Genomic DNA, 24,359 nt, shown 5'->3' with positions numbered 1-24,359 from the left:
TAGATAAATTACAAATGAAGCGATCTAAGATAATTTTCCAGATGGCTATTTGTTCATATTTTGACAGGATTATTTACAAATGAAGACCTGACAATAATTTTCCTCACCTTTCATTCGCCAATATTACGCCTACGTCATCGAATCTAATACACTTTAGCACCTGGGTATTTGTGTGTTTAGAATGTGTGAGCGAGTGAAGTCCTTTGTGTTGTGCAAGGATAGGTGACTGTGCGCAGTTATTTTTGTGCCTGGTGCTGACAAGTCGAAGGAGTTGTTGGTTGAAGAATACTTTTTACTCAAATCAGTAACACTTCTTGGGTGAGTAGTTATCTTTTTGTGGCATATTTGACCAGAATTTGCTTGTAAATTGAAATGCATGACTTCACTCTTGAATTGATTCAGATTTCCTGTCTCGAGCTTGTACTTTAGGCCTATTAATTTTGTTAAACTGATGTTAAATATTTGTTTCAGGTGCCAAGATGTCTCAGTTGTATCCATCTCTGGAGGACATGAAGGTGGACCAGATGGTTCGGGTAAGTATTAAATGTTTATTTGTGACGGCATCCTGATTTTTCAGGTCCATGCCAATGCAGCAACAATCTGTGCTGCATGGACTTAACCCTAGGTAGGAACACAGCCACCCAATCCCAGCCAGCCCACAGAGCTGAACACCACAGTAGGTATATCCTTTCCAAGGCAGGAATCAGAATGTGGTGCGGAAACACTGGTGCCTGCTGGTCTGGTGCTAGAAATTGGGTTAATATTCCACATGGTTTGTTATGATATGCCACTGACAAATGGAAGGGGTAATGCTCATAAAGAGCATAGGAGATTCTCTCACAAGGAAAAATGAATGATCTCTGGGATGTATGCTTCTTTCATTACTCCTGGTTTTTATGCTGCAGGGGCTGCAACACTGTGAGACATGACATTTTTCCTTGATTATTCATAAAGATGTGCAGGGTTAGTCATTTTATCAACCTTTATTGTAAATGCATGCTTCCGAGCGCAGGCAGGATGCTTCATTTGGACTGTGTTGCTGGACAGCTCCATGCATGACATTGACAGCTAAGTGAGGCAAGGCAAGCTGATGCATTATATTTATAGGAGATGCATATTAGATAAGGAATGGACTATTCTCCAATCTCTAGACCATTAATTTGCAGTTCTCTTGACCCCTGGGGACTTTGCCCATTTTTGCTACCCATTTTATAAAAAGTGATTCAGATTGAGTCTACATTTTCAGAATTAGTATTCTTGTTTTGTGGTACAATATGCACAATGCTCATTAGGTATGCTTTCCCTCTTCTAGTTTCTCTCTCCTGTTTCTTCATTCATATCACTTTCAGAGAGCAAGAAATAAAAGTTTGTAGACATTTATTCCTTTTACACTATATTTTCAACTGAGGTTGGTCTGAGGCTGGTCTGCATAGTGCATGCATTGGGAGCATATATGCTTTTGAATGCTATTTACAGGCTATAAATGCAACAAAGGGGCAGGGAAATGTGTAAGCTGTATGAAAATTTCTTGTGATTTTTCATTCTTTTAGCACTCTGAAATCTGAATTTACATCTTATGTGAATGTGAAACATTTCCCTAGCAGGGGTGATACAGCTGGACCCAATAAATCAACCATTTGAAGACCACAGGTTCTTGGTCAATTGTACTCAGTGGTTACCCTAGTTTCTTAGCAATTCAATTCCAATGTTTTGAATGGATGGATCAATGAAGCTAAATCTCTACCTAAGCAGTGCTTGGCGAGCAGGCTCTTATCAGCATATGATGGGGAAATTACCTCAAGCGCCGTTTTCCGCACAATCGGGAGTCCAGCGCTTTACCAGCTGAGATGCAGGACAGAGTTTCGAGTTACGTTATGGACGATCGGCCAGTCATTCTCGCTGCTCTGTTGACGGTTAGGGCCGGGGTTTAATGTTTATCCTCGCCGCTGTTGCTGGCTGTCTATGACCATTCATTCTCCTTCCTCTCTCTTAACCCTCGCCCTGGCAGGGCATTTTTCATAACACGGCCTGGCAGGGGGGGGGGGGGGTCGAATTCAGAATTCAGAATTCAGAATTCAGATTTATTCAAAAGAAGTCCACTCACCATGGCTTTCACTCTTTCACGTCAGTTACAAGTACAAAAAGGACGAATTTAGGCCACATTCACGTTCCACACGCATACCACTCATACATCAATTCACTCCGATCATCACTGAGGATCGACAGATCCGACGACCGCTCTGACAGCACTACGGAACCCGGGCTCACAGGGATCTGCCCCTATACCGTTGAGCAGTGTCACGCCACGGTAACACATTCTCCGCCTACCGGATTCAGTGCGTATGTTGGGGCGGCTGAATAGATCGGCTTGTCTCGTTCTGTAGGTGTGCCTTTGGCTCGATCTCGGTCCAATAGTTCCACATAGGTACTCAGGCTGCTGGGTCACGATAACACTCGCCAGCGCACACACGGTGTGGTAGTCGATCAGCTGCTCTACCTTGAGCCAACGGAGCCGCTGTATCTCACCGCTAATATGGTCGAAACGGCGCTTCCCTGTCACTACACGGGCACAGAAGTTGACAATCTTCTGTACACGGTCGCGCTGGGTGACTCCGCATGAGCCGTAGACGGATAGGCAGTATCGAACCACGGACAGGACGAGTGCCTCAACAAGCACCTTCAGCGTCTGTTTTGGCATGACATGGCGCGCATGAGATTACCCTATCAATATGCCTGTACACTTCCTTGTGATGTATGTCACATGTGTCTCAAAGCTGAGGTGGCGATCAATGAACACACCGAGGTTTTTAACCTCTCTCGAGTCGGCTATAACATTGCCACAGAAGCGGACAACAACAGGCGGCAGCGTACGGAGCATCGCGGGTGTTCCCAGCACAACCATCTGTGTCTTCTTGGTGTTCAACTTCATCCCGTTGTGACAGAACCAGTTGTACACATAGCTGAGTGCGTGTTCCATGCTGCTGATGATTCTCTGGATGTCACGCTTGCTGCCGGATACTAATAGCTGCGTATCGTCGGCATATTGAACAGTAGTGACGTCACTCGGCAGTCCAAGGCTCGATGCGACCCCCCCCCCCCTCGCGATTGGCTCCTATGGCACCTAGAAACACCAAATTTGATAGGTAGGTGGGCCCCCTGGAGTTCTCGCCCCTGTGCAAATTTGGTTGCTCTAGGTCAATATTTAGGGGGGTTTTGGGGGGTATAAATGTAAATATTTCGCTAAAAACAGGTCAAAAGTTTTTCGCTTATAACTTTTGACCTAATTAAGATAGAGCAAAAAGAAAAGTACCAGTGAACTCAGCACGTCAAGGCGCGTCGAATGATATACTTTTTAGCTTGCTTAAGTGTACTTAAAGTTTTTCTTAAATTTTAAGTAAACTTAAATTTATAAATTAAGTTCAAGTTAACCAAATTGCATCATATTGCATATCATTCGATTCGGCTGATCACCAGGAACACAATGATACCATTTTTTAAGCTCTAGCGTCATTATGTGCCAAGTTATTGGCAAAAACGTCATTTGACCTCAGTTGACCTCATTTGACCTGACCCATGGATAAGTACACCAAACAAAGAAGCACCAAGTGACCTGCTGTTAAGTACTGTGGTTTCAAAGCGCAAAAGTGATGGAACGAAGCGGATATCTCCAGTATTTTCCTAATTTAGTATTTTCCCATAGGCTTAACATTACGACGTAATGACCTCTAACTGACCTCAGGTCAGTGACCTCAAAAAAACCCGAACTATATGTTATACAACTCGGTGAACTTAGCACATCCTGAAAGTTTAAAGGAAATCAGTCAAAAACTGTGAGTTGGACAGGTGCAAAAAGAAAATTGAAATTTGACCATGACCTTGTACCGGTTTTTCTGACCTGGTGACCTGACCCTAGGTCACTCGGACCTGAAATTTTCAGGTCATATGTAAAAAGGTTGCCCCATAGGCTGTGCCAAATTTGGCGGCGCTGCGCGCCGCCGTTTTTACGCTATCTTCGAAAAACCTTAGGGGGGGGTCGCATCGACCCCCCCCCTGCCAGGGCGAGGGTTAACACTGTCCGTCGACAGCCGCTCATTCCCGCCGTTTTTACTGACAGATGACCATGTACTGTTGCTGTTATCGCTGGCTGCCGACGGCCTTCATTCTCGCAGCCTGTCGACTGTCGTTAATCCCCACTGTCCTCCCTCTCCGCTGACGCCACACCGCCCTCTCACAGGCAGAGCAGGCGGCGGCCGGCGCACCGCCCGCCCCGGAGGGCCTGCCGTACCCGGTGAGGCCTCTGATGCCGGTGGCGCCCGGCCAGGAGCAGTTTGCCCACCTGTACCCGTCGCTGACCGACTACATGGGCCTCGAGCTGACGCCCGAGCTGGTGGCGCAGCTGGAGGAACAGGAGAAACAGCTCGTCCAGCAGCAGGTCAGCAATGGAGAGTCGTTATTGGCATTTTATTGCATGATTCTCATCACCTACCGCAAGGTTTCTTAGCCACTAATCTTTCGCTCATGCGTGACAAACGTTGGTGGGTGAGTCGATGAGTGTGCTTTACAGGAATATCAATTACTTACTTGAAATCCATGAGCAGAAGAAGTACTTGTTAATAGCAAAGTTTAGACTAATGCCCAATGCGAATTCCGTTTATAATGCGTGTTTTATTACCCGTGGCCGTGTATCTAGTATGATGCGTGTCTGGCTCTGATTGGACAGCAATGACGGGGAGAGCTATGTCGATTGTTCACTATTATTGAAAGATGCTATATGAATCACTGCGGGTTATCTGAATTGACCTTTTCTGTTCCGTTCTGTGTACAGTCGAGTGTGGTGCCGTCGGCCTCGTCCTCGGGCGGGTACCAGCTGGTGGCCCCTATCTCCGGACAGAGCGGAACCCTGCAGAAGGCCGCCGTCAGCCACGCCATCCGGGAGGTGAGTCATCACTGCGCACGGCACGGGCTCGAATCCCGACACGGAACTATTGTATAAATATAGCTAACATTCCTCAATGCGTCTACTCAATGTCAAACGATTAGCACCGTGGGCTGACAGGTTTCTTATCTTGTCTCTGGAATTTTAATACGGATGACCTGTGTAATAGCATGCGATAGTCCCCTGATTCCAGAAATAAAACTGTTGGGTGTCGTGGTATTTTATGACGGCGGATGGCCCCCGTCCTGCAGAGATTATCGCCGTTGTAACTCATGTCACAAATGTGGCGGCGCGGCAGGTGACCAGATCGGATCCGCCTACCGTTCATCCATTATCCGACACTGGATTTTTCTGGCCGCCGCACATGTTTGACAAGTAATTAGTGCTGTCCTTGGAGCTGAATTTGGCGTGAGCTGGCAGACCGGCTGTTTGGCTCACGTGCTCAGTGTGCAGTTTTATCGCTCACTTTTTTCTGGACTTGACACGGATTGTTCGCAGTTTGATAGCGTTGTTTGTGCTGCCCTCTTTCGTCGGTTGTCTCAAGTCGTTAGTTTTGCTAGCATACGGTAGAGTGCAGACGTTCTCGCCGGAGGATTTTCCGTTCACAGTGACACTGCAGTGATATGAGTAATGACTTGTTGCAGGATAAGGTTATTTTATGGTTCTGGAAGCGCACGGGTCTCCCGGTTCAATTGTTAAGGCTCAGCTTTGCATCCGCAACATATTCAGATCCATGATGGGGTAAAAGCTCCTGTTGTGATGGCATCTGATCATCTTAGCTAAATGCTCCAAATGTTCTACATTCGCCATTTCATCACATCAAGGAAACTTCGCACGCACCGTGCAGAGCGTAATCAGGTCGCCCCAACCCTTTCCATTGCTCTACCGATGACACCGCCGCGACCTTCACCGTTCGTCCCACGCGAGGTCTGCTGTGCCGACAGCCCGCAGGTGCGACCTGGTGACGTGTCCGACTCAGCACCACATCTGTGTGACCGGCGGTGCCACAGCTGTGAGCTCCGGGACGCGGCGACAGCGCCGTCCACGGCAGGCTCAGTGCGGCCCGGACCCGCCGAATGTGTACAAGATGACCACTGAGGCCGAGCCTGCCCCCGGTCCGGCGCCGGCGGCGGAGACTGCCGAGGTCAACGGTCACGTGACAGCGGAGACGGCGGTGGAGCAGGGAGAGGTGAAGAAGACGGTGGTTGAAGTGCATGACGAGCAGACGAACGGCCACATATCGGGTGTTACTACGGTGGAGACTCGAGAAGAACCCGACGGTTATCAAACGAGGCCGAGTACGAGCCGGCAGTCGGTGGAGAAGGAGGCATCTGGGAGTCAGCCAAGGGCCCAACATCATACAAAGGAAGAACTTGCAGCTCGACCGGCCTCAACAGAGACGACCCCACCACCTACAGTAGAGAAGCCCCCGCCGCCCCTAGCGGAGAACACCCCACCGACTCCAGCACAGAAGATCACAGCTCAGCCGAGCCAGTCGGCACCTCAGACAGCAGCTGTTCGACCATCAGAGAGACCTCGCTCCCAGCCCCCTCCTCAGCCAGCGGCAGACCCATCAGCCAGCCACACCGGCCAGTCTCGGCCTGCCTCGCTGACCGCCCAACAGCTGGAGTCGCTCCGCCGCCAGTCTCAGCAGTTTCAGTCTCTGCGTGGCTCATCAGCTGCCAACAGCACCACCAGCCACCGGGCGTCTTCGGCTTCCACGGCGGCAGCGGCTGCGGCCGAGGCTAGGGCGGCGCGCGAACGATCCCGTGGCGGCCACCGCTCGGCGTCTGTGGTCCCCCGGCCGGCGCCGCAGGAGGTGCGGGCTGCTACATTCCCCAGGAGGCAGCCAGAACAGGCGCGACCCCACCCGCGACCCGAGGCTGTCGTGACGCCGACACAGAAATCTCCGCCGCAGAGGTCCCAGTCTGTTGCTGACGCACAGATGGGCTCGGGAAGGCCGTGGTTCCGGCGCGGCGGCCGCGCCATGCCGCTGCGGAAGAGCGTGACGTACGGGAAGTCGGTGGAGGAGCTGGCCGTACAGCGGCGCCAGATGGCGGCCGCCGCCATGCCGCAGCCGTGGATGCAGCGACTGGTGAGAGGTGCAGCAGTGACTGGTGAAAGGGAGCCCCGCAGCGACTGGTGAGAGGGGACTTAGTTGGAGGCCGCAGCAACTCGAGAGGGGCGCTTCAATCACTGGTGAGACGGGGTGAACATGAGTGGGTCTGATTCACTACGTGAGGTTAATAGAGACTGCAATTGTTTTCCGAGTAGTATTTTTACACAGGCAGACGGTTGTTATTCTTATTATTGGGCTCCTTGCTGTAACAAGGCAAGAGCCTGCATGAGTTGTGTAGCCAGATTCACAACCCTTTTCCCCACTTTCGCTTACGCTACTTTTTGATGTATAGTTTTATGGCAAATACTTTGATTCAGCAACAAACACAGGGTTTGTTTGCTCAGCGGCTACTACACCTCTGAAAATCCAGTTTGCGCAGCAGTCAGCGATACCGGAAAACAAGCTTTCAGACTGTCGGCTACCTCAAAAGCCGGCATCAATCGCCATGAAGACGTCCGCACTTGCTGCCGTGTGGCACAATTGACCTTGTGTCGCCGCGGCGAGGGCCGGGCACAGCTGGCCCCGCACCTGTCTGCGACGGTCCGGAGAGAACCGGCTCCCTGTCGACGGCTGTGTATGCCTTCTCGCCACCCGCGGCCGCCAAACGCGCTGCGCCGCCTTCGGGCGTGCCGTGTCGCGCCTTGGGGCGTTCTGCCGCGCCGAGCAGTGTCGTGTCTCGCTTTTTCGGGCATCAGTTCGTTCGGTGTCGATCCATGGAGTACACAGTGAGGGAACTCCGTCGTCTGACCCGCCGCCACCCCGGCTGGGCGGAGCGGGAGGCAGCGGCACGGCTCAAGTACGGAGTTCCGCCCCGCAAAACGTGGTACGATTCGGCGTGGTGGGCGGGGGCGGCGGCGGCGGCCGCCCTGCTGTCGATGGCGCCCGGCCACCCGCCCGCCCCCGCCCGGGAGTTGAAACAGGCGCCGCCGCCGCCCAGCAGGTACCGCCAGCTGGATACCTCACAGGTCAGCGGGTCAATCTGAGGTCAACCTGGGTCAGCCGGAGGTCAGCGAAAGGTCACCATGGGGTCACGGAAGGTCATGTAGTCAAAGTTGGTGCGCACTGGGTGTGCTGGTTGATGACCCCTGACGGCGGTGTTTGGTGACCTTCGCTGAAGCTTTAGGGTGGTGCCGGTAGCTTTGTGCTGAGACGATGTTCACCGTCGCATCTCCATCCGTTTAGCCGGATTAGGATTTTAGACTCTCTTTGATGTTGGATTAGTCTGAGGTCCGCTAGATGTGCATAGAAGATGGCGTTTCCGTTGAGGTTGTTGGTTTTTCGGTTGTTTTGTTTTGCTCTGTTGTTTAGCTGACATCTTTTGTTAGATGCCGCAGGATACATTTGTATAACGTTCTTGGAACATCAATGGTTCCCGGAGGCCGGTAACTAAATGGCAAGAAATTATCTCATCTAAGCTGTGCAAACTCCGTCATGTTTGTCGAAAGTTCCCGTGCTCTGCGAACCCTATGAGACGCTGAGGGTTCCTAGTGCCCTTACAGGTCCCCTGGTGACTGGTGACACCAAAGTACCCTTGTTGACCCTCCTGACGTATTGACCCCTAATGGCTCTCACTAATGACTTCCTTTCGACCAGTAATGATTCACTTGAGCCTCCCATATACCTTACTCCACCCACATCACTAACCCCAGATGATCTCTGTAACACATACGACTGTCTGCTACTCCTTATGACTGGACACTGACCTGTTCTCGCTCTCCCCTCGTCAGGTGACCCTGTGTAAGGACCGGGACGGCAAGGTGGGCCTGCGCTGCCAGGAGATCAACAAGGGCGTCTTCGTGGTGCTGGTGCAGAAGAACTCGCCGGCAGCCATGGCCGGTAAGGCCCACACAGCTGAGACAGAGCCCGCCGTATGATTATGCATATTGAAACCTGATTATTGATTTCTCATGGTGGTGTTTTCAGAAAGATGGTCGTTATGTTGTACATGATTAAGATGATTTATTCACCAACAATGGATCAAAGGGCACGCAGAATTACTGAACAATAGGTCATCAATCAGGGTTCTCAGTACGAACCTGTTGCCGATTCTGGTCAAATAGTTGACTTGTTAATTCATCAATTGATGTCATGATACATTCTGCGGGACATTCTTGCGCTGTTCTTCATAACTCCGCAGTCTGAACAGCCCGATGTCTCGTGCCGTGCGGCGCTTGGTGTTCCCCGTTCTTACGCGTTTTGTTGGTCTGCGTTCCTCAGGCCTGCGCTTCGGAGATCAGATTCTGCAGATCAACGACGAATCCGTGGCTGGATATGACATGGACAAGGTGCACAGCATCTTCCGGAAGGCGCGCTCTGATGCAATTAAGGTGAGAAACTTGCTGAAGGGCCTGCTGAAGGGATTGTGTGTTATTGTATTGTATTGTATTGTATTTACGTCATAGACTCATCCCTTCATGAGATCGGAATCACAGGGCTATTCTCGAGTCAGAGTCAACACACGCTAAGAAATGCAATGATGAGGATAAAAAGTGAACACACATAAACCACACTACACTCACGATGCATAAGCTAAAAGCGGTTACAGCGACGTGTCAGCTCATGTCACCGAAGATAAGAGTTCTAAGACCTTGCTGGTAAACATCGAGGTGGACATGTCCCAGAACTCGCGTGGTAGGGCGTTATAGCCTGCGGCAGCGCGGTACACGAATTGCCGCTTCCCCGCAGCCGAGCCGTGTATGCGGGGAAGACTAAGCAGGTGGTCCTGCCTGGTGCTGCGACTACGGTCTGGACGCTCGGCATTAGTGGCAAATAGTGCAGCTAGTGACTCGGGCTGACCTGTTCGTCTAGCTTTGTGCAGGATGTTTAGGGTTTGGGCTTGAACCATAGTGGAGGGGTCCGGCCACCCGAGGGAGGCACGGACAGAGGAGATGTGGTCGAATTTCTTTTTGCCGGAGATGATGCGGGCCGCAAAATTTAGAATTTTGTTGATGGTGGCGAGGTTCTTGGCAGACCCGTTGCCATAGACGGAGAGGCAGTAGCGGACGTGGGAAAGGACGAGGGCAGACACAAGGATTGGGAGAGTACCGGATGGTAGGTAGTGGCGGATGTGGGAGAGACCGATAAGGATGCCGAAGCACTTCTGTGATAGTTGCGATACGTGCGAGTCCCAAGTGAGATGGCGATCAAAAGTGACACCGAGATTTTTTGCTTCAGTGCAAGGTGATAGCACGGCTTGCCGAAATTTGACCGTGAACGGTGGGAGGTCTCGCAGATTTTGACGTGAGCCGATGGGAAGTAGCTCGAATTTTGACTCGTTAAGTTTTAAACCGTTCGAATGAAAGTAATCACCAAGCGACTGGAGAGATGCCTCGAGTTTTAAGATAAGGTCAGGTAGCTCGGACTTGTGTCCAGAGACTAAAACCTGGGTGTCATCGGCGTACTGAATGATAAAAGAGTCGCCAGCGTACAAGCTAAGATCGTTAACGACTATGCTGAACAAGAGAGGACCCAACGATGACCCCTGGAAGACGCCCTGGCTAATGTTGAGCGGAGGGGAGCTCTGTGAGGCAGAGATGGCTACGCTTTGCGTGTGACCGTCAAGATAATTTCGAAACCAGGCAGTGTCAATGCCGTGCAGCTCGAGCTTGTCAAGCAATTTAGAATGGGAAATCACGTCAAAAGCTTTAGACAGATCAAGTAAACAGAGCAGAGAGATGTGGCCTTGATCCATGCCAGCAAGTGCTCGGTCAGAGATTTGGAGAAGGGCTGATTCGGTACAGTGATGTGGACGGAAGCCGTGTTGGGTAGGGGAGAGGAGAGAGTTGGAGGATAGGTAGTGTTGAAGCTGTCGCTGTACGACCTTCTCCACTACCTTCGAGATGACAGGGAGGATGGAAATAGGACGGTAGTTTGCAGGATTGTTGGGATCACCGGACTTCAGGATGGGGTGGATTTGGGCATGTTTCCAGGATGCGGGGATGTCATTCATGGATAGGCAGGAGTTCACAACATGCAAGAGAACAGGTCCGATCACACTAAAAGACATCTTAAAAACGCGAATGCAAAGCCCGTCAGAGCCACGAGCAGATGAGTTTCGCATGCTAAAAACAACGTTCTTTAAAAATTCGAGACTGACGGGTTGCACGGTAAAACCGCACGAACCGACTCGCTGTAGCCGCACAGGCACTTGCCGAGACGATTCGTGCACACCGGAGTTCAAATCGGAAACAATGTTTGCGCCTACATCGACAAAAAACTGATTCAGTGTGTCACCATTGACGCGGGGAAAAGTGACATGCGAATCTCGCTTGCCACTCACGACACGCCGCAAGTTACGCCACACCGAAGCCGGACCGTCCGCTGCGATTCGCCCCTCAATATCGCTCCGACTGTCCGCCCGCACAGCTGCACGCACCGCTCGGTTAGCGGCCCGGTACTCGTCAGAGCCGTGCCCGCGGCTAGAGAGCGCGGCGGCTCTGCGAGCCATCAGGTCGCGCGTGGCGGCAGACAGGGGAGGGGCAGAGGGGTTGCGGATTTTAACCGAGCGAACGGGGGCATGACGGTCGAGCACACCGCGCACGGCGTCAACAAGATAATCCCACTTGTCGGATACGGTGTCTGATAAGTAGACCTGGCTCCAGTCACAACACGACAGGTCAAGGTGATAATCAGCGATGTCAATGTTACGGAACATACGAGCCTTGGTGACAGTAGGCTTACGTCTAAATCGTGGGATGTCACAGATCATGCGAATGAAACGATGAGGACTAAAATGACAAAACCTAGTGCCTGATTTAAGAACGAAACTACGGTTGACAATAAAAACATCCAGAAGGGAGCCGGTGGAGTAAGTGGGAGTCGAGATGGTCTGCGTGAGCGAGTATCTGTTCAGAAAGGCGGTTAACCTCTCGCAGCCAGCATGTGAACTGGGATCAGCTAGCATACAACAGTTTAGATCACCGCCAATGATGACTGGCCGGCCGGGGTAACGGAGCGTGACGTGCTGGTACTGTGCGTCCAGTTCGGAGAAGTCGGCGTCAAGCGCGGCCGCGGTACGTCGCGGTGCTCGGTACACGGCGCCAACCACGACCTCTTGACGGCCCCACCGGTGCAGCTGCCACAGTGACTCAAGCTTAGAGTCGTCACTGCGCGGGGCTGGAACGTCAATCTTCTTGGTCTCCATACCGGCTCGGCTCAGCACCGCCACACCGCCGTAACCCTTGGGAGTAAACTTGCGTTAGAGCCAGGTAAAAGCTGCATATACTCGGATACTCTGTTTTCTCTGCCAACCGCCAGAGACCGTGCTTAGTTCCCGGCGACCCGCCGATTGACCACGCCCGGTCGCGGTCACGCGCTTATATCGGCACAGAGCGCATGCGCGGTGACCGCGCGGCGGCCAGGCCGCCGGCCCGGCCCGCGCCTCGGCCCCGCACGACCGGCCCGCTCACGATATTCCAGCATCGCAACACTCCTCCCCCCACAAAACTAAACGTGCCCACTTGGTCGTATAACAAAGAAAACACTCCAGTATGCGAGTCACACTTCACACGGTCGCGACAGCTTCCGACATCTAGGCACAGCGTAGCCACCACGGCAGCTTATCGGATATCCGGCGGTACGCTGCGGCCGTCAGGTGGACGCCGTCTTCACGGAACCACCTGGGTTCCATACGGTACACGTCCTGCTGGCGCCCGTTCCGCCCCGCCTCCCCTCTCGTACGCGAGCACAGCCGGCGCCCCACGGCGATGAGGTGCCCGCCGTTCACCTCCCGTTCATCGCCGCGCAGAATGTCGGCTAGGCGCCGCTCCAGACGGAAGGCCGGCGTTGTCTCCCACACGGCTGATCCGTCGATCCGCGGCCGCGGCGTCGGGCCCATCACGAAGACGTCGTAATGGACTCGGAGGTCTGCGATGGCGGCCCCCATCCGTTCTGTGAACTGGTCCGGCAGGTGCTGCCGTACCGGCGGTCGCCGGGGGTAGCTGTCGTTTCCACCCAACCAGATCACAATAGCCGAGGGAAGCTTGCCGTCCCTGATGGCTTCCCGGGCTCACTCCCGCACTCTTCCCGGTACGGCACTCCCCAGTTCGGCCCACGTAGCGGGCCCAATCTCACCAAGTGCGGTAAACTGAATTTGGGGTAAAATACCAAACTACCCCACTTCATAACTACAAAAATACTACCCCGAAATTAGTTAAACTAGCTTGGTGAGGTTGGGCACTTGGCCCAATCTCACCAAGTGATGTAAACTTAATTTTGGGACAGTATTTTTGTAGTTACGGAGTGGGGTAGTTTGGTATTTTACCCCAAATTGAGTTTACCGCACTTGGTGAGATTGGGCGTTTAGCCCACACATCGATAGCCCACGCCGAGTCCCGGGTGTGGAACTGGGCGTGGTGTACCAACGAGTCCCCGATGATAAGAGCACTCCTTACTAATACCCTATCAGGGGGCACACCGCCCAGCGGCCCAAAACGGACCGCCGCCGCAGCCACCTGGGGCATCCCGCCCATGGGCTCCACGAGGCCGGCCGCCCCGGGCCCACCACCAGGGACCAACGCCGCAGAGGCTTGGGGCGTCCCGCCCTTGACCTCCGCAACGCCGGCCACCCCGGGACTCTCGTCGCCCGTGCCGACTGGAGCCTCGGGGGTACCCGGCGGGGAAGTCCGAGACACACCGCCCAAGCCACCGCCTCTCCTGTCGGGCTGGAGCACTCCCTCGCTCGCACCCGTCTCCATGGCGACGTAGCCCACGTCGGGCGGGTCGATATCCCCCGCCAGGATCTGCCGTATGATATCGCCTGTGGGCGAGTCCTCCCCGGACTGGGCACCCGGGAACAGATCCGACTCGGGCTCGGATCCAGCCGTCTCGACGGTGGGTGGGAAGGCGACTGTGTGGCCCATCGCCAGCCTTTTCATGGCGCGCCACAGTGCGGCCACCTCCTTCTTCCTTTCCTCCTGCTCCACCGCCAGGCATGTCCTCAGTCGCTTCAGCTCCTCCTCCATTCCTGAAACAAATATCAGTCAGTGCACACACCCTAGAAGTCAATTTTATGGTTAAAAGCGATCTGGCGGGAGAGACACTCTGCCAGACCTGGTCACATAGGCGCCCCGCCCCGCTGGACCCCCATCCCCTACCGTCTGATTTCGGTTCTGCCGGCAAAGGTAATACAGTGTAAGGGGATCTGGTCCAGCCTCCTCGGACCCCGTCTGCTTCCTGGGACGCGGTTCTGTGGCTGTGTCCGATGCGTCATCCCTCCGGTTACTTCCAGACGTTTCTTTTTTTTGTGGGACTCCCGTTCCACAGCTGGCTTTAGCTGGTTGAAGTGCAGAGCCTGTTCCTTGCCCTTGTCGTCACGGACGAGGTACGTTACTCCTCTCTCTCTCTCCTCCGAGGCGGCCGATGATGGTGCCCGGGCCTTTGTAGTACAGTCCCAGCTTCGGCTTCCCGCCGATCGAAACCAAAATATGTTAGAGCCAGGTAAAAGCTGCATATACTCGGATACTGTGTATTCTCTGCCAACAGCCAGAGACCGTGCTCAGTTCCCGGCGACCCGCCGATTGACCACGCCCGGTTTGTTTGTTTGTTTTGTTGGGCTATGCCCTTTCGGTCTGACAAGACCATTGCAGAGCCGGAAGGATGATAGGAATTAGGGGGAGACATTGGTCTGGGCAGGCACCCTAGTGAGTCGCCGGGGCTGAGCCCGTCCAGAGGACAGGCCACCCAGCCCCAAGGCACTCACTGCACCCGGCTACGGGGTGCGCTCCCTCAGGAGCAGCGGTGCCGCTCCAGGGGAGCAGCCCGCATGAGATAAAGTTGCCTGTCCAGCCCGGAGGGGGGTTGCGGCGTGGAGGAGAAGGATTTCAGTATCCTGAGGATAGAAGCACGGAACGGTGTGACCACCACGCCCGGTCGCGGTCACGCGCTTATATCGGCACAGAGCGCATGCGCGGTGACCGCGCGGCGGCCAGGCCGCCGGCCCGGCCCGCGCCTCGGCCCCGCACGACCGGCCCGCTCACGATATTCCAGCATCGCAACATGTGGACGGGTGTTGATCTGCGGAACGGAAATGATTCTTGATGATGAGGGATTAGCGACTGGCTGGTAGTTATTGGTGGTGTTATGTCTTATGGCTGTGCTAGGGTGTGTCTGTATCTCATACTGCAGAAACTGCGTACGTGAGTTGGTTTCTAATTAGGCGTAACCGCTGGGATGATTGATATGATGTAGGATGGCGCACTTCCGGCCGCCTCCACATTGCTCATGTAAATCCTGAAGAAATGCGGCGCTGAAGCATTAATAGCGAAATTTCGCGCGCGTCTTCTGGTTAACAATGCTCTCTGATGTGCCTAAGTAAATATGGTAATGTCGCGCATTTCGCTAAATAAGTAGCCGTCTGACTGCTAATGTCGGATGAGATAAGCGAAGATGGCCGGTTTAAACCCTCCAATCCGCCACTACCGGCCGTTTTGGGCTACTTGGGCTACCCCCGGATTGTTTTATGGCCACTGGCATGCAGCTCTGCTTCTTCCATGTGGTTTGCATTATGCGCTAGAATTGTGTATATCTGTAGTGTATCAGAACACAATGAGACTAAGTCATGCGTTCAACTTACGAATTTGTGGGTACCTAGTTAGTTTGTGGGGCAGTAGCAGCTTGACTGTCTGGAAAGCTAGAAATCAATTAAAGCAGTATGGGTTTATTAGTATCTTTGAATTAGAATTGAAGTCTGGTATCCTTTAGAGCCTCAAACTCACTCTTGATTTCATGGGGTGCTGGTAGCGTATTTACAAATTGCAACCGAGCTCCGCCGTGGGGTAAGGTGGGCAGGGGTGGGCAGGGGTTTTCGCACTACGGCTGCGGTTGAACTACCGTCTGTGGTAGAAACTTCAGGACGATGGCGCGTTTCATACGAAATCTGGCGCAATGTTTGTTTGCTTCTGAACTTGTATGTACTGTTATTGCTGTGAGTTCTTGAAGTGTGGGAGTGTTTCAATAACAATTTGTGGATTATTTGAGTTTCTTTATATAAACATAGAATAGTATTATGAAACATTGTGTGGAAACTGCAAATACTGATATGATCAATTACTTAGTTTGGGAATTGATACACATTTTGTAGAGATTTGTCTGGCAAATGGTGTAACAAACCTCAAGCCTATCATGATCTGAAGCTGTTGTAACAAATCAAAATTGCTTTGATGTTACATAGTACCTTGTTGGAAAGACTGGAGCATGGTTCAAGATGATGTGTAAAAATTCAAGATTTGTGCGAATGCTTGTGACTGAAGAACGAAAACAGTTCGATATGATGGCTCAATCAACCGTGGAAATGGACGACAAAAGTAGAGTTTCAACATTCCAGCATGTGAGAATAACTTCAGAAATTCATAGTTCTTGTAGTATTGCATTCTTTTTATGTACAGTTATAGGTTTTGTTAGGGTGTTTCAAATTCATTGTGTCAGTTGAGATATAGATGGATTGCGGAAATTTTTAGAATCATTGCATGGTAGCTAGGTACTTGTTCGGTAAAAAGGTATGTGATGAATGCCATGAGGTTTTTTATTATTCAATATATGGTCGTTGTTGTACCTACAAAAATGCAAGCTTACTAGCAACTAGTTTCTGAATCAAATGGAAAGTATATTTTGCCATGAATGTAAATATGTACCTGCAAAGTTTGTCAATAAATTTGTGTGATGTTGACCAGAGAGTTTTATCATCTGGGCATTTATGTCGCTTCTTACATTAGGTGTTAAGCATAGTAATTACGGATGAACTTTGTGCCAATATCTTCAATGCACAATGTATGTAGCTAGCATGTCTACAACCCTCACTGATCAGTGATCCTGCTATACTATAGCTATAGGCATTTGGCACCACCTTGACCAAGGGCATGAACTTCACAGTTGCACAACCTTTTGTCATGTACCACCAGTCACTTTCTTACTTAAGGTGCACATAGCAGTGCACACAACAATGTGCAGAGGGCCTACACAAAAACAACATGATTAGTGTGCACTATGCACAGCATTGTACCCTGATTATTTGAATATTTTTATCACTTAACAGTCAGCAGTCAGGAGATAATTATTGAATATCACATTTATTATACATCACTTGTCAAACAAGAGCATGATGACACACATTTTGACAAGCAATCATGGTAGTATTCCAATAAGTTGGACAGTCACCTCCCTGGGCGTCATTTTTCCAGGAAGGTACCTCTGCAGGTGTTGTGGTAGGCAGGTTGAATTGGGTTAAGTTAGGCGAAGTAAGGTGGTTAGGACCTTGGTTAGGACCAGGTCAGACCGTAAGGCCTGGTCAGGTTGATTTTAATCTTTCACTCTATTTTGACATAGATAGGCCTATTACCTATGTTTTTGCTCAAGCATGAATTTCATTAGGTAATGAGTTAATTTTGCTTTGTTTTTATCTGTCTTGTTTTGTGTTTTTGTCCCTTATATTTTGCAATTTGCCCAATAGGCAAGGGTGGAGCTTTTCCAGGGAAGGTGGTGGAGCATGATTGGAGGCGCTCAACCAGACGGCATAGGAGGGCACGGTTTCTGAACGCGCACTGATGCCTGATTCAAGCCACGCTGTCTTCATGCGGGGCGGCGCGCTAAGTCCCTAAAAGAACGGGAAGTGATGCCGATGGAACCTTCAATCATTCTGGGCTAACGCTTATGACTTGGAAAAAGTCGCGATCCCAATTCAATCGAAAACCTGTGGGCTCTTGTTCAGCAGGAGGTGTATGAAGAGCCACCCGCCATAAGCACTGCTCAACCGCAGGCACAGGTTTAGACGGCGGTGGTCCGCATCACAGCCAGTGTGCTGGAGAATCCATAGGCTGAAATGCTCCAGAACATTCATCACTGTTTTTATGAAAGGTGGCTACAGCCTACAAGCTCAGTTAAAAGAAAAAGTACCAGATTGTTTTGCTTTTTAATTACAGCGGGAAGAAAGGTGTCCGGATAATTTCGTTACACCCCCTGTAATGTTCAAATGGTTGCTAAATTCGAAATCAGCTAAAAAAACTAGCCTAGAAACATGTAAAACTCGAAAAAGGAACCGAGGTCATCAAAGGTCATTGAGCTGACCTGACCTTCAGGTGACCTCGACATCCACCCTAGTGCATGGGACCAGCATCATATCACATGTTTCAACGCTTGAAACCACGTGAAAACTGCAACCGCGCGGCTAATGCGAGCCGACATACGCCGAATCGCGATTCGGGTCAAACATGGTCTCGAGAAATAGGTCACAGGTCAAAGGTCATTTGGGTCAGGGTCATGAAATTTTCAGGGTAGGTGTAAAATTGATAAAATCGGGGGCATTGAAAGTTTCGTCGCGATCGGACGGTTTTTACGCGAGTTACTCACGAAAAACCGATAAAGCGCACCCAAAAAGGCAGAAATATGCACATGCGATATCCTATACTGCGAAAAAAGGTGCATCATTTTTTAACGTCGCCGACAAATTGTAATTACCCTAAGCTCAGGCAGATGTATGGTAGAAAATCCCCCAAGTGAAATAAACTACGGCGGAAATAAAATACCCTACGGCGGAGCTCGGTTGCAATTTGTAAATACGCGTGCTGGTACGGCTCCGTTGTGTACACTAGGTACGTGTGCAGTTTAATGTCCTGGAAATGATCGGTCCAGTGATAAGCTATTTAGTACGTGAACAAGATCCATAGGTACCGCCGCGTTTTAACTGGGTCTGGCAGATGGTAAAATTCGTTGGCTCTGCCCAGCTCTGCCCAAGATCTGCCACCCTGGATCTGCCTATGAACTCTCGGGGTATTGAGTACCTACTAAAATTTATCAGCTCGAGGAGCATGGTTTTGGGGACCTCCGAGATGGTTTTAGGGGGCTGTGGAATCCTTCGTTTTGACGAGACTTTGTGGTAACTGCGCACGGTGCGGACAGTTTTTTGTCGTGGCAGAGCACCATCAATCCCTAAACTCCAGCTTACAGGTAACACCAGTAACTAAATGATCCCAAAGACATAGACATATTTCGTGTTTCTCATCTCCAAGGCCATCTTCAGAGAAAAACTACAAAATGTGGACAAAACAGCGGCTACATAGAGGCACGTGGTCTATCTGGGATTAGCCGCGGCGGAACATTTGTCTTTATATACCGCTCCGATGAAATCACTAAATTCCACATCCGATTATAATAAGTTAGACGTGAGTTTTTAGTCTGGCGGAGCGGCTGGCCGTTTTCGCGCCCGCTAATCCACCAGACCTGGTATTGGTGATCTCAGATATCGTTTTAGGTGTCACAGACTAGCCCTGGAAATAGATGGCGGTGCTTTATTTTAATTTATGTATTTTCTTTTTTCAAACTGTTTCCGGGCCGTAGGTTATATATGGTGACGAAGTTGGAAATGCACAGGTGGCATTTCAAGCCGCCAAAGATTTATACTCGCAAGGCGGGTGAAATCCGGGGACAAGTCTTCATTGGATTCTACTATGGGCATTCCGGTCTTTAATTATCGATACCGGTTGCATGCTTCAAAAACCCGGCCTGAGAGTTCACTATGACAAGTGCGTCATTCAGCCGCTGGGCTGAATCCGGGAGCGTTGCACCGGGCGATAGTCAGTCGGCATGGCACCAACGGACCGCGACTCGGATGTGAACGGCACTCCTCAGAGCACCGAGAAATCTGTCAGAGTTAACATAGCTGCAATATCCCAAACAGCGTCGGCTTGAGCTGGTAGGATGTGGATGAATGCAGTAGAAATGTATTGGGATTCAACTTTCAAGCACGTATGCCTTGTTTGGATGCGACACTGCGACAGATTAGAGGATAGGCGTAGGGTATGAAAATGCTGGGAGGCGCTACTCCCGTTTTTCATAATGGACGAGATCACCGGAAAAAGTGCGAGTCGGCATAACACACGCCAGAGTTTCTGGCCCAATATCTTTAAAAATGTTGTGATTTTTTTTCAAAACAATGATCAGACAAAAAAAAACATGCCGAGCACTTTCGGAACATTCAGTTGCATTATGTCTTATTTTCTCTCGAAATTTCCAAACGGAGCGCCACTTGTATCTAACCTTCGTACGGAAAGTTGTCTAATTTTTCGCCTCTCTTCAATCCACCGGATTGAAGCGATACGACATACGACATACGACATAGCTAAAAGCGAGGTATTGTTTGTTTGGTCCTGGCATTCCCTGTATAGCTTTACCATGTGGCATGTTGCGTCCAGAGAACTCTGTCAGACACCGCAGACATTCCGTGCGCGGTTTAACGGGGCTGCCGCTGCGAGGGGATCAGCTCGGTCCAGTGCTTTGTGAATGCCTCGCGGTGGTGACTGATGGTAGTTCATTTGACGGGATTGTTGTCTATTTGGAGGTCTGCGGCGCAAAGAGCGGTTGGAAAATGACGTCACAGTGGTATGAGTGTTGTGTATTTGGTGATAATGGTACTTGCCCTAATAAAAGTTGTGTTTTTCGGTGTCTAATTCCCCTGTTTTTCCACATCATCTCTAAATATTATCAAATGCGCAGACCTTTGTGTCTCCTTCACTTGGCGTCGTATTTACATCAGATATCTAACGTGTGTGTTTCCTTTTCTGGCCGACAGGTGGCAGTGCGTGACCGGCCGTTTGAGCGGACCGTCACCATGCACAAGGACTCGATGGGCACCGTGGGCTTCCAGTACCGCGAGGGAAAGATCATGGCACTCGTCAAGGACTCGTCGGCTGCCAGAAACGGTACGCAGTGGGACGGGGAGTGTCTTGAGAGGGGTCTGATGTCTCAAGGGTTCGAGGGTAGGACTCTGCCACCAAGGCGGTGTCAATGCTCCTTGAGCGTGAGGGTTTATGGGAACGTGAGTGAACATGGGGAATGGGGTCTTATCATGAATCTTTTTTTATAGATAAACGCAAACCGGGACGAATTTAAGGCTTGTAACGTTACGAATATGCTTCTGGTAAATACCGCGAGCAAGTTTCTAGTAACTTCAACATCTTAGCATACCGCGCTTGTCGTTTGGACATTTGAACATGAGCTCGTTCCGAATCGCGGCGATGCTTTCCGAGTACTGTCATAGAGCGGACGCTAGAACACGTGCCTCGAAGATAGGTAATTCCTTGACTGCCAGTTCTGAAGCTTGCGACGGTGACATCCATAAAATTCCATTGGTGGTCATTTCTGATGAATGAAGGAAAGCCCGCTGACATGTATCGTTTCCTTAAATCGTTGTACAACATCGGTTCACTGGTATCTAGATATCCATCTAGCTAGGTTGTTACTCATGTTAAACCCAAGTATGCGTGATATCGTGCGCGCGACACTCACACTTGTGCGGATCCCCGCCGCGCGCTACAGCTAACGCGGCGCCTGCGCCGTTCAGAAGCCGGTGTGACTGACAGAAACGGCCCTACCCGGCCGTAAACCCTGCCCGGCACCGCCGCAGCTCCCGTCATGGCGCATTTTCCCGGTACGGGCCGCAGCAAATGGCGCATTGTTCCCCCGGCACTCGGTGAAAAAACCGTGAGCTATGCGGCGACCGCCGTCCGCCGAATCCGAACGCCGGATGGCGCGATCTTTTTTGGACGTCTTTTTGTCAGGGAGTTGCTCAATGTTCCCTAGTTGTGTCGTGTTTGGAGACGCGGGTCATACAACATGAAGTCTGTTTGGAGTGACACGCCCGTGTATCTTGTTGTTTTGACTGACGTGCTCATGTCAAGCCACGCATTTACTAGCTTTTCTGAAACAAGTTAGCGGAAGGCTGGGACTTTATTCCATTCTTGTTTCGAGTTAAATCCACCGAAATGTGTGGTGCCGATGTTGTGACCGTATACCTTCTTCTGCGGAAGGTCGGTGTCCCGACATTTCCGGTTTGAAAACGAGCCCGGCCCGGAATAGGGTGAAATCCTCTGATCATGATCGCGAGTTCACGCCGGAGTTTTTTTTTTTTTTGTCATCCGTGCAGTGTTGGTGATGTCATGACATACAGTTTCTGGCGTTACAGAGGATGAAAATGACCATTGTTATTTAAGAGTCAAGGGCTAAATATTTGGTCGTTACTCATCTCCGAGGAAGAATGTCTGGCGAACAATGTTAAGATTATGTCGTGTGTAGAACAACAGCGCATCACAGCTATTTTGTTCTGAACTGCCACCTTCAGCCTCAAAAACTCCCTCTCAGTTTCGGCATTCATCGCTCGATTCTATTTTTTCCTAGTTATGTCACTCGTTCAATGCCTCAATTGTTTACTAAACGATTCTCGCGCGCTCGCTCGCTCTCTCCCAGGGTCTCTCTCCACCCCTCTTTTAACTCTACCCTACCCTGCCATGCCAGGCCTTCTAACTGAGCACCACCTCCTGGAGATCAACGGCCAGAACGTGGTCGGGCTGAAGGACAAGGAGACCAAGGCCATCATCGACGAGTGCGGGGACGTGCTGACCATCACCATCATGCCCTCCTTCATCTTCGAGCACATGATGAAACGGTCAGTGAGAAAGCCGGGAGAAAGGCCAAGTGGGGCGCTAGATGGCCGCAGAGAGATACCGATTATTGGGATGTGGGGGTACGTTTTGTTATTGTGATACTCTAGGTTTGACGGGTTTCTTGCCCAGATTATTGAGTTGTGTTTCGATAGATAACGTATCTCAGGTAGTCCTAGTCTTCTTCAGTTCGTCAGTTCTCTGTTGACATATCCGCTTTACCAGTACAGCGTTATGGGCGCAAAATGACCACCGCAGTCGACGCGCCCGTAAACCCCAATGAACGAACGAACGAACAAACGCCACTGAACCTAAACTGTAGTAGAGGATTATCAAATGACAGATGTGACATATAAGTGCATGTATGGCCTAAACCTTCGAATTTATTTTAAAAAGGCTAAAAACGCAAGCAATTACCCAACGTTTCGCATTTATTGCAAGCAATAAATGCGAAACGTTGGGTAATTGCTTGCGCTTTTATCCCTTTTAAAACGAATTCAAAAGTTTAGGCCATACATGCTTTTATATGTCACTAAACTGTAGTAGTTTTTGTTATTGCTTGCTTGCCGTCAGAAGTTACTCCGCTGTACGCGGTGGTTAAATAAAAGGTTGCTAACAGGATGCATTGAATTTGGGTCCCTAATGCATTGCATCAGTTTCAAAATACTTCTGCCGTGTTTTTTTTTCATGTTTACTGGAAATTACGAAATACTTAGCTTCCCTGTAACGCCTTCTGTTCGTCTCCCACAGTGTGCATTCCAGCGTGATTCAGAAGCTGATGGACCACTCGATCCCAGACTTCTAAACGGCGCGGTCCACCACGGAGGGGTGAGGAATGAGGATGCCCCCTACCTGCTGGGCTGGGCCGCCGGTGCTATCGGGCATGACAGTGACGGCCACCCTGGCAGAGGGGTCGGTCAGTGTAAAAGGAATATTCGTAACGGGCGAACCGGAGGGCGAGGTGGATGGCTGATCAGGTGAAGAAAGAGGAAATCTCTGCTCGATCTATAAGCGCAGAAATTAATCTCACGGGATCCGATTTACTCTTAATGGGGCCATGACCGCCACGCCACGTCATGTTATACTAACCCGCGTCTCAGCTTGCTGATGAGTATGATTCATCTGTGTGATTGCTAACTATATATTAAGCCGGTGACAGCGGTGGATTGTGATCTAAAGTTACTTCGAGGAGTTTGTAAGGCAACACGAGGGCTGAACGAACAGACGTTTCAGGTCAGCCGCCAAGGCACGGTTAAGTGTCCTTACAATAGTTAGGCAGTGTTGTAAGCTGTGAGAAGTGAGAGCGCTATATCTCGACTAGGATACCGCCTCATGAGGTGCTGCGTGGTTGCCATACGGTGCGTCTGAAGGTAGATGCCTCGCGTGCGGTTGGTAGTCTTCTAGTATATGTGTTCTAGTATATGCTGTTCGTCAGTCTCAGCCGAATGCTGCGGCCGTCTTGCCGTTTGTGCAACATCGACGTGCTGTTTTGTTGTAGATTTTTTTTTAATGTACGGCATAGCGTATTCACACCCCAAAAGTTCTTTTTTTGTCCCACAAATTTAGCTTATCGCACTAAACTAGCTGGCTCGCTTAGATTTTCCGCATATCTCCTGCATCATTACGCAGTATGATGCACCAACCGCCCTGGTTATTAAGAAGGTACGAATGTGCGCTAACTTGGCAAAAAGGCACGCTTTTGATGGTCTAGATATACTTTCTTAGATATATTACAGTGCTGTGGCCACCTATATTCTGGGGAGCTTCTGATTCCAGATTAGTCGAGATCGGAACAACGCCGTCCCGTAGTCTATTTTGAAGTCGGCTTCAATCTATGTTTATGTCGTCTGGTCCGATCAGAATATATGGTTTTATTTTA

The 24,359-nt window shown here is 50.6% G+C and overlaps 1 protein-coding gene across 1 annotated transcript; it reads left to right on the top strand.

The window, feature by feature from the left end:
• The first annotated feature begins 6 nt into the window (after nucleotides 1–6).
• On the top strand, nucleotides 7–24,359 carry LOC122369860 (syntenin-1-like). Its single transcript, XM_043344950.1, has 9 exons — nucleotides 7–318; nucleotides 472–533; nucleotides 4,235–4,432; nucleotides 4,826–4,936; nucleotides 8,783–8,891; nucleotides 9,273–9,382; nucleotides 20,614–20,743; nucleotides 22,335–22,485; nucleotides 23,231–24,359. The coding sequence occupies exons 2-9, from the start codon at nucleotides 480–482 to the stop codon at nucleotides 23,283–23,285; spliced, it is 918 nt and encodes a 305-aa protein (XP_043200885.1). The 5' UTR covers nucleotides 7–318; nucleotides 472–479; the 3' UTR covers nucleotides 23,286–24,359.

Source organism: Amphibalanus amphitrite, unplaced genomic scaffold (assembly GCF_019059575.1).
Source record: "Amphibalanus amphitrite isolate SeventyFive unplaced genomic scaffold, NRLGWU_Aamphi_draft 000034F_arrow, whole genome shotgun sequence".
NCBI lineage: Eukaryota > Metazoa > Arthropoda > Thecostraca > Balanomorpha > Balanidae > Amphibalanus > Amphibalanus amphitrite.
The sequence above is the reverse complement of the archived record's forward strand: the minus strand, read 5'-3'. Positions and strand labels throughout refer to the sequence as shown.

Excerpts from the sequence above, each read along its gene's own strand:
- LOC122369860 (XM_043344950.1), top strand. The coding sequence starts at position 480 with ATGTCTCAGTTGTATCCATCTCTGGAGGACATGAAGGTGGACCAGATG. Across the intron at positions 534-4,234 it reads AGGTGGACCAGATGGTTCGG|GCAGAGCAGGCGGCGGCCGG; the intron begins GTAAGTATTAAA and ends GCCCTCTCACAG. Across the intron at positions 22,486-23,230 it reads TTCGAGCACATGATGAAACG|TGTGCATTCCAGCGTGATTC; the intron begins GTCAGTGAGAAA and ends CGTCTCCCACAG.